General features: G+C 32.1%; 1 protein-coding gene across 3 annotated transcripts; it reads right to left on the bottom strand.

The window, feature by feature from the left end:
- On the bottom strand, window positions 1-12,778 carry LOC143041911 (protein sprouty homolog 2-like). Of its 3 annotated transcripts, XM_076214050.1 has the most exons (3): window positions 12,690-12,778; window positions 12,096-12,200; window positions 1-4,622 (listed from the first exon to the last, which is right to left on the bottom strand). In XM_076214050.1, exon 3 carries the CDS (start codon window positions 4,549-4,551, stop codon window positions 3,775-3,777), a length of 777 nt encoding a protein of 258 aa, XP_076070165.1. In that variant the 5' UTR covers window positions 4,552-4,622; window positions 12,096-12,200; window positions 12,690-12,778; the 3' UTR covers window positions 1-3,774. The 3 variants fall into 3 exon arrangements, with proteins under 3 accessions (XP_076070165.1, XP_076070166.1, XP_076070164.1); XM_076214051.1 differs by lacking the exon at window positions 12,096-12,200 and having other exon boundaries at window positions 12,690-12,712; XM_076214049.1 differs by lacking the exon at window positions 12,690-12,778 and having other exon boundaries at window positions 12,096-12,683.
- Between the last annotated feature and the right edge of the window lie 1,157 nt (window positions 12,779-13,935).

The following is a 13,935-nucleotide window of genomic DNA, read 5'->3' as shown; positions in this document are numbered from 1 at the left end:
TTCAGCTTTTATGATACGATTTATATTTTCTCTTTATATACAGCCACAAGTTCATCATATGATTTGTGTCGACTGTACAACAAAGCAAACACTATAGTATGTACAGTACATGCTATAACAATATAACAATAATTTGATTCTAACAAAGAAGGAGGCATCTGTGGTTGACTGTAGGCCAATTTCATCAGAGAGACTAGCTACATGTGTAGTAAAACTGAATAAATTGTTGGCTTTGTTTAAATCTTGAGAATTGAGGTATGTTTAATTTGTACTGTCATGATAAGTTAAAAGGAGGGAGAGAGCCCAGCGTAAGTGTATACTTCAATTATAAAACATAATAAACCAGTTTCATCTGTTATCCTTTTTATCATGAATAAGGAATATTACTTCTTTTATCAATGCAATAAAAGTTCAAAGGTGAAAATTATCTCCCCTTAAATCAAAGTCAACAATGAGAATTCCTATCAGGAAAAAAATATTGTGCATTGATTGTATACACCTCCAGTTAACCACAGATCTTTATACATAACAATATAAAGCATGGCTTAACAACTTCTGAATGGGATATGACTTAAAAACATGAATTTTTATACCTAAAACTGGTCATATTTACTTTTAAATTTTTGTTCAATATTTGATGTAACAATAGATATAATAAAATACAAGTAATGTTTGTTACTTTTGAATTTTCTGATAAATTCAGGCTTAACAATTCTATGTAATAGTGCACCATATCAGCAAGATAAAAATTATAAATAGTATTTGAAATATTTTTGGTAGTTAAAAATTGGACCAACATATATAAAAATATTGAATTTGCATATCATATTTAACATGATAAATCTTCCTTATATGAGGTATATCTTTGGATTGCCATACTCAAATGTTGGCAGTTAAAACTAAGACCTAGAACTTAAGTGTCAAAATGCTCGGATCGTGACAGGGGGAATTCCTTATAACAACGGAAGACCCACTCTACTCAAAAAGGACATCTCACTATATTGGGCCAAATCATTTTACCACCATTTACTTTTCCCATTCAGCAAATTTGTTAATTTCTTATTTAAATATATCTAATTGATTCCATTGATTTGGTCCAATACTTGATACAATAATAATTTAAATACCTACTTGTAAAATGTGTTACTTTGAATGATAGTACTTAACACGGACTGAAAAATTACTGCTAATCACCTAATAAAATTTACTGCAAAATTAAATTGTAGGGCACTAGTCCTGAAATTTAAGTCCAAATGAATAACAATTAAAAACATGTTTTTATTAACTTTTCTATTCTTTTCTTGGATGAAGTTTAAGATAGTAAAAGGATATAAAGAAATTTCTCATTGCGTGAAAAAGTTTCAGTATAAAAATTCCAGCCACAATATTTTGTGTTTATGTTCAATAATATTACAAATACATTTTGGCATATATAAATTTTGCATTCAAAATGAAAAAAGATGCAATACATGAATAAATTTAACCATGACATTTTGTACAGTTTATATTTCATGATTTGTTTAGTCATAACATTTATATCTACAGCACACTCAAAAAAGAAATACAACTAAATTGTGCATTGTAAGCATGGTTAAGGAGCACACATTGCACTCCTTGGCACATCCATAGAGACAACATTACTGCATTTCTTATGTACAAACTAACAGATATATTTACAATATTCTCAAAGAAAATGTACACCATTTTTATAATTGATCACATTTGAAACAAAACAAAAATTTATAATCATTAATAAAATAATTTATAATCTGTCGTTTTCAGAAAAACATGGCAGTGATTCTACTAAAAACCACAAAGAACAACCTGAACACAAGATTGGTCTCACAGAATTAAAGCTAACATTAATAACAGAAAAACAGAATCATTAATTCATTGTTTCAGAATCTAATACATATTCTAGGTATTAATTTAGAAAAATTACACATAAAATATTGTGATTGGTTGATAATGCCTCCAAGAATGGTCATTCAACCAATGGTGTTACATTATTTTCGTAAAAGATTATTATGATTGGTTGACAATGCCTTCAAACAAAAGGTAATTAACCAATGATGTATCATTGTTTTCATAAGATGTTGTTTGATTGGTTGAATTTACCAAGAATTGAAATTATCCATACTCTTTAGATTATGAAACAGTGAATTCTGAACAGGCTCTGCTGGCCAACACATACATTTTTATGCATAAGTTATGGGTTTAATTTAGAATTACCTATTTTTATATGGACCCAGAAGTGATTTTTTAATGGAAGTTAAAAGTAATTATTTTGAGTCCTTTTCTGAAACTGACATTAGACCCATGAGAACTTAAATAAAATACATTTTTTAGTATGAAAAGAATTAAGCTCGAAAGAAATATTATCTTGCCAAAAAAAAAAAACAAGTATATAATATTATACATATTTTTGTTACTTATATAAAAATAAACAAACTAAAACACATTTTATGCAACCGAGTAACTGTACCTGAGACTAGATTATTTATTCAAATCCCTTTTCTTTCAAACAGTGCAGTAATATGCTTATCTGTACATCAAAATAGGATTTGTAACATTTGCCTTTTAACGAAAAAAATATTTTAACGAAAACAATCTACCCAAATTTCAATGTACAGAGAATCAACCCGCAAACGGCGTCATTTGTTCCCCTTTCATAAGAAAACCTCTTAATTTTGCTGACGGTAGCCTTAGGAAAGGGGAACGACATGCAAAATAAATGCACAATGGCTTTCTCAATACAAATTAACAACTATTCTGATGTTTTCTGATTCTTTAAAATAATGACTGTGCAGTTAAACAGATCTTTTCTACATTTAAATTTGTTGTAAGAAAAAAATAATGCAGATTCTACACTGAAAATGTAAACAACACTAGACAACAATTAAACAAAAAGAAAAAACAACAAATCACAGTATATGCCATTTTTGTCAAATTTTTTGGAAATAATTGGATTCAATTTCATCATCACTAAAAATAGATATTCAATAATATTTATAAACAGATAACATTTCTAAACTGTCTAAAAAATTAAAAAAATATTTTTTTGATAAATTAAAATTATCAATTTAAAAAAAAGTTTACAGTACTTCTGTATGATTTAAAAAAAAGAAAAAAGAAAAAACATATATAAATCAATTTGAATCCATTTATTTAAAAAAAAATTCAACGATAATTTTGCAGTGCATCTTGATGGTCCACGCAGAATGACCATATTTTTAGCCATTTGAATCAGAACTATCAACTAATTTGAAACACAAACTAAATCATTTTATTCTCTGATATGACACTTCAAAAATGATGCAAATTCACTGTTCTGGATGTTTTATCAAAGTTCCATTTTAAATTGTAAAATTGAAAAATAAATCTGTCACCTCAAAATGATGAGTAAAAATTGAAAAATCTGGTGTGTCACTGTGGTTTCTGAATGAATTTAAATTTGAAAGTGTATAATTTGTACATGTACAATGTATATTATTAGATTGTCTAAAAATTCTGCTTAATATTTTTTTTCAAGAGGTAAACATTTTTAGGGTGTCAAACAGATTTTTTTTTAATAAAGCCAATGAAGTTATACTATTCTATTCAAAGACACCATTTTGATTAAATTAGCCTTAAAAACAGAGAATTCCAGGATTTATTTCTCAATGAACGTCACATCACAGAAGCTATTTGAAAATGCATCATCACATCGTGTCCTTCACCTTCACCACGCAGCATTTTAGAATGCAATAGAACAAATACAACATATCACAATTATCACGCACTAGACGAGTCTGATTCAATCAATAAAAGTCTTCTAGGAGACTGTGACCCGTTTTCAATTTTTTTAGGTTTGGAGTTTTTTGCACACCGGCAACCTTTCTTCCGACACTTGTTATAACACATTGTGCAGCACTTTAGACACCCTTTCATTGGCCAGTAACAACAGAGACATGGTAGACAGAGAGCCATTAGTGCCATGCACGTCCATCTTTTAACACAATTAGGCTGACTGCAACAAGCACACGGATCAGCCAAACAGTCATAGTCTGCGTCTTGTTCGTCCTTCCCACCACAGTGATAAAACACTGCCTGTACACAACAATAACATGATGCTGTCTCTATACAACATTGTCCACTGACATGGCACGTGTTCCCACACAGCCACTTACTCGGTAACTCCTGTGGATCTGTACATGCTCCACATCGACACTTGTGGCATTTTTTGCAAATAATCGAATCATCCTCCTTTATGACCGGATCCTTTTTCAATGGAGGTGAAACATTAGTCAATGGTGGTGCACTGATAATATGAGTGTTCAAACTGCGTAGTCCTCGTGTACGGTTATTCTGATTCTCTCGTAGCGTAGATACAATACCACTTCCCCCAGAGCTGATGGTTTTCAAATTGCCCGGGGGTTTTGGTCGTGGCGGACTGTCTATATAGTCATTTTGAACCCGTGGGTGAGGTCGTATCTGATCAAGAGTTATAAATCCTCCCGCATCAGGAGGAGGTAAAGTTTGCCGAGGCTGTCGAAGCTGACTCGATCTCATAACATATTTGAGTCTATAGTCATATTTCAAGTATTTGATCACAGATTTCAGCTCATGATCTCTCTTTAAATCTGAAAATAAACAAGAAATAGGTCAGTAAAAATAGTTTAAATTGTAGTCTTTTTTTACAAATAAAATCAGATTTGGAGAATAACTATAAGACGTACAATGTACATGTATATTTGAGTGAAGCACATATTTTTTTCTATCTATAAAAATGCTTTTGACAGTGCACAGATTTCCAGGATTTCAGGAGGGAGAACCCAAGTGGAGTGAGGTGTGCAACTGCCCTGAGATCATTCAATATCTAATAGAGTATATAGGGTCAAAACATCTGGGGAAGGTTGGAATCATCTCAAGACATCAAAGTGGCAGAGAACACAGTTTAAAAGGAAACTCAACTTTAATATATTTCACCATGTATTTGAATTGATACACATTGTGAATTCTTACATCAAATAGATATTTTTTTTCAAAGTGTAATATTAACTTTATACAATGTCATTGTGAAACACATTACATAGCTATTGGTGCTTATCATGCTTATAGTTAATTCATGAATTACTTAGACTTTAAAGCATGCATTATGTATGTCCTGTGGATGAATAGATTGTTAATAGGTATACAAAAGTGTTATATAAATATAACTTAAAAGTCATTATTACTAGATAGTGGGTTTAGCTTATTTCCAACATTAGTCTGAAGACTTCTTAAGTATTCTTACAAATACATGTCAGGGCTTGAGACAACATAGTAATACATTTGCACTCCAAAATACATGTAGCCACTTTATCTGAAAAAGGTCTGGTAAAAGAACCTCTGGTATAAAATCAAGACTTATTTCATTAACTATTAATACAAATGAGAATTATCCCCTTTATAAAAAAGCAATTCTGAGTTTATGTCCCTATGCATACATGCACTTACTAAATCTTTTTAGTGTGCACATGTACAATTTACTGTTAATTAAAAAGAAAAAAATATGATGATACATTGTGTATTTGCAAAATATTCAGAAGAGATTTGATATAATTTTTTTCAAAAATCTTGAAAATAAATTTTGCATTTGGGTTCATCAATGTTCAACAATCTTTTGCAATAAACCACTGATCAAATCTTTGTGCACCTCATGGCCATTGGTTTAATCTCTTTCATGCATATGCAGTCTGATTTTCAAATTGAATGAAGAAAAAAAGTCCGATATTTGTTAACAAGTTATATTTAGGTAAATCGTGGTGCCATTCAACTGATGTGTAAATATAATCTCATTTGTATTCCAGCTGCTGTCACCAACTATTTAACATCGATTTTCTATTAAAAATTCATACATATAATATATATAAAACTTTGTGACTCAAATCATCCTGCCATCTGCTTGGTACGAGCCATGAATTGAAACAATCTATCTCTAGGGCACATGCTGGCAAAAACACTGATGGAGCATTTAACTATTGATCAATATTTATAGTATGTACTTGTGGCTGTATTGTACCAGGTAAAAAAAAAATGTTTATGACACTCAGAAATTTTTAAACTACCTTAGTCATCTAATTTAACAATATTTCAAAGTTTTAAAGTACAAAAACTTTGAAGTTTGTGTTCATTTTGTACGTGAAGGTGACTTTCACACAGTTGGTAACGCTCAATCACACCATAACAGTGTCGCAGAGAATGCATTTTATGATTTTTGTCATTTCATTCCCACAATAAATATCAATGCAACCAGTGTCAAGTTTTTAGCATGTACATTTTTTGTGTAAACTGTTTAAACAATTAAACTTTTAAAATAATGTTGGAAGTTTTTAAGTTTCAAGTGTTTAATAGAAATATCATACTGCAACATCATCACCAACATGTAGCTATGAATATACCGAGAAATTATTTTTAAACATGACTTTAATAATTCAAATGGATTCAAATTCAAATCTCCTTATATGTGGCATGCTTATATATTTTTAGACGCAAGAATGATCAAACATCAATATTCCAATCTTTGGGGTGACCCTGACGGGGTTCTGTAACAATGGTGTGGTTCATTTTATACCAATATGCTTGTGAATAAAAACTGTTATAGTGAGAGTTTTGAGTTTTGCTCCAGATACACAGATATATTGGAAGGGAGAGTCCATGTTATAAACTAGTGGTAAATTTGGCATGCTGTATAACCTGGTTCAATCTATCAGTCCCTACTCCTATTCCAAATTTGAATCACTGTAGATGAGCCGCCCAGAGGTGGATTTAGAGAGTTTTTTAGGGGGCCCGCGTCCCCCTTTTCTGGGAAAAAATTGGTTAATTATATTGGGAATCACCGAAGCATGACTGAAGCGGGCCCCCTCTTAGGCAGTCAGTGGGCCCCCACTTTTCTGGATCCGCCACTGCTGCCTAAGAAACCTTCCATTTATCTTTTTGGGGTAATTAAATTATTAAAAAAAAAAAGCTTTTCTTTATTTTTTACATTTCTACATTTCTTGAAACAATTTTCAGATTGGAAGCGAGAAAAAAATTTCCATTAAAAAATGAACAAAAATATTAATGTGACATTGGAATGAGTAAGCATGTTGTTTGATTTTAATAAACCCAAAAATACCCAACCATAAAAGATGAATTGTGGGTACCTACATGTACAAAATGTAATTGCTTTGTAAATATATTATAAAAAGTTGGCATTCAGTGATTTATTGAATGAGCTGCTTGAAGACAATACTTGTAGTAAAGTACATTTTGCCTGTAGAAATTTTGCATACAAGGAAGCTTTCAGATATGCTTGAAGTATTATACTACAATGTATATGAGAGATACATGATTATTGATTTTGTGGAAACATTGCATATGAGGCCATACATTTTGCTCCTGGATATTTTTGTTTTAAGATATTCCCCAGGACACTTTCTATTTTGACATGTACACATATACAATGTATATGTCAATGCGCTGTCATTATTTCATCTTGGTAATGAACATACTGCATCTAAGCAATGTCAATACAGTCCCTTACAAAAACCCAACTGGGCAAGGTCAACATGTTTAACACAGTTCTGAACATCAACTCAACTGAGCAAGGTCCTGACAACACAGTCTGAAACATTTACTCAAATGTGCAAGTTCGACACAGCTTTGAACATTAACTCAATTGAGTAAGGTATATATATGAAGTCCCTAACATCAACTCATCTGTGCAAAGTTAACTCAGTCCCTAACATCATCACAAGAGAGCAAGGTCAACTCAGTCCCTATTCCCTAACATCATCACAAGAGAGCAAGGTCAACTCAGTCCATTACATCAACTCATCTGTGCAAGGTCAACTCAGTCCCTAACATCATTACAAGAGAGCAAGGTCAACTCAGTCCCTAACATCATCACAAGAGAGCAAGGTCAACTCAGTCCCTAACATCATCAAAAGAGAGCAAGGTCAACTCAGTTCATTACATCAACTCATCTGGTGCAAGGTCTAAGCAGTACTTTACATCAACTCATCTGGTGCAAGGTCTAAGCAGTACTTTACATCAACTCAACTGAGCAAGGTCAACACAGTCCCTAACATCAACTCAACTGAGCAAGGTCAATACAGTCCCTAACATTAACTCAAGTGTGCAAGGTCAATACAGTCCATAACATTAACTCAACTGAGCAAGGTCAACACAGTTCATAACATCAACTCAACTGAGCAAGGTCAACACATTTCATAACATTAACTCAACTGAGCAAGGTCAATACAGTCCCTAACATTAACTCAAGTGTGCAAGGTCAACACAGTCCCTAACATCAACTCAACTGGGCAAGGTCAACACAGTCCATAACATCAACTCAACTGAGCAAGGTCAACACACTTCATAACATTAACTCAACTGAGCAAGGTCAACACAGTCCATAACATCAACTCAACTGAGCAAGGTCAACACATTTCATAACATTAACTCTACTGAGCAAGGTCAGCACAGTCCATATCATCAACTCAACTGAGCAAGGTCACATCAACTCAATTCAACAAGGTCAACACAGTCCCTAACATTAACTCAAGTGTGCAAGGTCAACACAGTCCATAACATTAACTCAACTGAGCAAGGTCAACACAGTCCATAACATCAACTCAACTGAGCAAGGTCAACACATTTCATAACATTAACTCTACTGAGCAAGGTCAGCACAGTCCATATCATCAACTCAACTGAGCAAGGTCACATCAACTCAATTCAACAAGGTCAACACAGTCCCTAACATCAACTCAAGTGAGCAAGGTCAACCAGTATCTAGCTTTAACTCAACTGAGCAAGGTCAATACCGTCAACAACATTACTGTAACTTAATCTTAAGTGAGCAAGGTCAACACAGTTCATAACATTAACTCAAGTGAGCAAGCTGAAGGTCAATACTTTTATTACAATCTCTAACATCAACTCTACCTACAAAAGTTAGCACTGTCCCTTACATCAACTCTAGTAAGCAAGATCATCACAGTCCATAATATCAACTCAGTTTCAATTAAGCAAGATCAACACAGTCCCTTCCACATTTACAAATATACATTTTTGTACATTGTTAATATCCAAAACCATTCATGTTTATCAATAAAAAAAGAGATGTGGCCATGTATGATTGCCAACGAAACAATGTTACCGTACTTGTTGACCATCCAAATTTATGCAATGCATTGAATTATTCATGTATGATCATTGTAAACAATGGTAAAGTGAGAAGTTTGAAATTAAAGTGCACAGACTTATAATATGGCATCTCTTCATTCTGTAGTGTATGTTTTGATTATTCTTTAAACAAATTTAACTCTACATTTTTACAATTAATTTGTTAGGACTCATAAAATTTTTGTGCAATAGATTTTCTTATGGTCGTCCAGAAAAGTATAAAATGTAAAACAAATGCATACAAAATCCTGTTTCCATATAAAAATCTAGACTAGCTTTTTAAATGTACATGTATATATATATATAGGCCACAAAGGGCTATATCAATTGCTGATGAACATAGTATAAAAATATTATTCATACATTGTTCATTGTACATGCAGTACAATAAGTACTGACAGAATGATTTTTTTTTCTTTTTCTGAGACATACATTTGTACATGTACATGAAGCTATCCAGAAGAAATTATCAGGAAATATAATATACATGGTTCCTCTATTCTTTTTTCTTTTAAATTCCCACCATCCCAGATTTACAATACTAATTTATGAATGTTGGTATACAAATTCAAAATAAGATACAACTGAAAAGACATTTGCAACGCATCATTCATGTATATATACACATGTACATGTGCATCTTGCCCTTGTAGACATATTTTGATAGATTCATAGCGTGTCATTGTTGAATATTAATTCATTATTGCTTAAAAACTCATCCATAAAATTTTGGGAGTCAAAGGTAGAACATGTTCCATTAAGAATTTATTATTCAAATTTTCTACTGACATATATGTACTACATCCTTTTTTTTTTTAAAACTACTACATGTACCTATAAAAGATGTTCCTGCTAAGTATTGTTTTTAAAAACACATTTTGTATAACATTATTGAAGTGATCATTATAAATCGTAAAATTATTTTCATGGTCATGTATGAGGACAGATGTTTAGTAAATGTACATGTATGTAGTATAACATCTTCATGATATTTAACACATTTGTTCATGTTGTGGAAATATGAAAAAATGTTTACAACAAGAGAAGCGTAAAGCCTTTTCAAAACAAAACATCTTTATACTACAGCACTTTAATGGGCAATTGTTTTAAAAAGATACATGTAGCTTATAAGTGTTACTGTGTACATGTTTTGCTATTTTTTCTGTTATACATTCAGTACTGAAAATGCTTGGACAAAATTTATCATTTTCAAACAAAATATCAAGATATATATAATAAACAAATTGCATTATCAAAAAGGAATATTTTGTCTTAAATAAATGGAATAAAGTTCAGTCACATACATGTGTGTGCTAAAATTTCAATGACACCTGTTTGTGTCGGATTGTGTCGGATTGTGTCCCGTCATTGCTTAAAATGTATATTCTTTTCTGTCCAAAAACTGCATGAATGTTCAGCTGTATCTATTTTGTAATGAAATCTTTGCCAATTTCTACCAAAACTTTTTTATCTTTACAAATAGATTTAATATTTCCTGTCCAGTCTAGAGGGTTAGGCTGCATGTTACCAATATTAGCTATGACCCATTTAACAAAATATGAAATGTAGAGTTTCACAAATCAATTTTCAGTGATATTTCTCCAGGTTTTCTCAATTTTATATTGAATTACTCCTTCTGATTATGTATAGCATGCATTTGCCACAGGAGTTAAAAGTGAGCAACAAACTTCAATTTTGAATCAAGCTAAATTTCAATCAGGCCTAGAAAGATACTGCTTGGATTAAAACCTGACTTATCTACTTATGTTTACAAACGCACGTGAATAGTGCCAGGGTTTTAGCTGTACTGTTATTTCTTGAAAAAATATACTACAGCCCAACAATTTCATCCACAAATTTTGATTGGGTAGTTTTTCTCATTCTTCAGTTTTGTTTGTTGTGTTTCAAAGACATGATGTTCACCATTTTTTTCGTTGTTCCTAATTTATTTGACTTTAAAGTAAGAATGTCCCTTTTGGATCTTTAACATCTCTTTTCTGATGTCAAAACATGCACCCTCCCAGGATTCCCTATTGAAATATTTTTTTTTTTAAATCTGGTCAATATATACATTTATTATGGTGAGTATTACAGAATTGTGGCTGGATTTGTTAATTTTTAAGGGATGACTCTTAGTTCAATAAAAAGCATCTTTTCAGAAACACAAGAAAATAATTTACATAGAGGGTGTCTGTTTCTTTCTGATCATTCATTTAATCAAAAGGCAAATCTAAAACTTAATCCTGCAGTTTTTTTAATCCATGCAGTTCTTCTCTTTTCACTGGATTGATGATTGGGATTCAGTGATAAAAACCTTACATGAATGATCAAGTTCATTACAGCTATATGTAAGTGCCATTCATTAAGATTTTTTTATTTACAAAACTTTAAGGATTTTTTCTAATAAAATTATGTATGATCTGACACTGAAATTTTACTACATAAGGTCAAAAACATCCAGAGCAAGAGGACTGGGGGATGTCTTATAGATATAGTAGTCTCACGACTTGAATTCTCCCTACGTTGAAAATCAATTAAAAATCATCAAAAGTTCTATTACATGCCACATATTTTTCTAAGAGCCATCCAAACTCAAAATTATATACATGTTATTCAGTCCAACTATTTTCATAATTAACAAATGCTTTCAAGTTCATAGATATCTCGGAATTCCACATAATGTATAACCTACCAACAGACATTACTTTTACAAACTTGAAACTGACGTACATGCCGAACCCAATATTCAATTAATGAATTGGATTCAATATACGGCTTAATTTAATCATTATACAACGGGAGCCACAACTTCCGATTTTTATAGTTTAATCAAGTAAAAGTATATTCAAATTATATTAATTGACAAATAAACAATAGGATAATTAGCATTAATAAACAATTACCTGTAATTAGTGATAAACATCACAATAAATCCAATTTTATTTCTCACACATCAATCTTAAATCCATTCACAAAACTTGTGTTTTAAACGTTTATAAATCCAATCTCTGAAATCATAGAAAATGAAGAAATAATTTTACAGAATCCTGTGAAATAAATACAGGTTGATCACATAAATATAATCCACATATGTTTCTAGAGATTCACCCTCTTTATTTTATTGAGCCTACTTCCAACACTTGGTTATAATCCGGTTGAAATTGTAAACCATCCTTTATCGGAAATTCTTAAAATCCGTTCGAAAGTCAATCCTGTAAATCACATTTACGTGATCAACAAACTCACATGCGAAAAAAATCCTTGTCGAAAGTATATTCCCGCTCAGTAAAACATCACTGCTTCAACTACCGATACACGATACACATAATTTTAGCCGCAGCCAGCTACAACGTAATTATGAATGAACGAGAAATGGACCGGACTTTTCTCACATAAAATCTTCTGCACGAAGAAATTATTTACATCCAACTATTATCATGCATTACAAATATGTCACTAGCAATGTTTTCAAACTGTATTTTTTGACAAAATCTTACCTTACACATGAAAAATCCCTATTTGGCTATTGAGTCGTAACCCAACACGTTGACCTCTTGGAACAGTCTACTCGTAAATTAGCGTAGGGGAGAACAGCATAAACACGTGATCTCATTTCATTTCATTCATTCATTCATACGTTGTGTGTACTAAAATCCGAACCATAAACAAGGTATTTTCGCATGAATGAATATCTATAGAAATAGTTTTCAATAGCATATTGATCTTGTCCAATCGCTTCAACTTTATGATCGCACAGCCATTTATCAATGAACGTGGATCCCAGGCATCAAAGTTGACCACAGTACATATTAAATAAAAGAAGAGCTAATATATTGCTAGTTAGATGCTTGACAGTTTATTACGGCATATCAAAAATCCATTTTTTGTAATCTTAAACATGTTTTTCTTGTTCTGTCTTTTTTATTCGATTTATACTTGGTATTTGTTTTTCCTTTAATTAGTTTTTTTTGTTATGTCACATAATATCTATCGGCTGTGTATTGCATATGTTATTGTATATAATGTCTTATATGATATTGTTATTATGTTATATACTCTGCTGGGTCCCTAATTTGGCGATTTAAGATCATTCGAGCGGATCCGCAGATATCCATACTTTTAAAATACTCTCTCAGAATCAAGTTATCATCCCCTTAACATATGTTGAATTGAAGAGCTTGTTTAACAGAGCTAGAGCTAGCCCTAGACTGTTTGTGATTGTTTTACTGCACATGCATGATTTTTTTTTAATGTGATACAGAGGGATTTCCCATGAGAAGCAAATGGTTCCATTCTCCAGATCGCCCTCCTCTGATTTTCCCGACAAGAGAGTAAACCGTCTTATTGTGAGAGTGAGTCTTTAAATAGCAATGTTAAGATGAAGGCTGTGTACTATTAGGTATGATTGCAAATGAGACAACTCTTCACAAGAGACCAAATGACACACAGGTCACCGTATGGCCTTCAACAATGAGCAAAGCCCATACCGCCTTACTTATTTATTAGGCTATTGGCTCCTCTGTGGAGCATAGGCCATTGACGAACTCCCTCCATCTATACTGTACCTCTATTAAACGCCAGTTTTTCTAGTGTTCCAGGTGAAAAGTTGCTTGTTGGTTTTAACAGTGTTTGGCCTGTCCATACCCATTTTCTATTCTTGTTTTGGATGTCAATATATATGTTCATGGTCAGCTCTTCTTTATAGGTATTCGCTTTTTAATTTGTCAAACCATCTGATGTTCA

Source organism: Mytilus galloprovincialis, chromosome 8, assembly GCF_965363235.1.
Source record: "Mytilus galloprovincialis chromosome 8, xbMytGall1.hap1.1, whole genome shotgun sequence".
NCBI lineage: Eukaryota > Metazoa > Mollusca > Bivalvia > Mytilida > Mytilidae > Mytilus > Mytilus galloprovincialis.
This window is presented reverse-complemented; position numbering and strand designations above follow the sequence as displayed.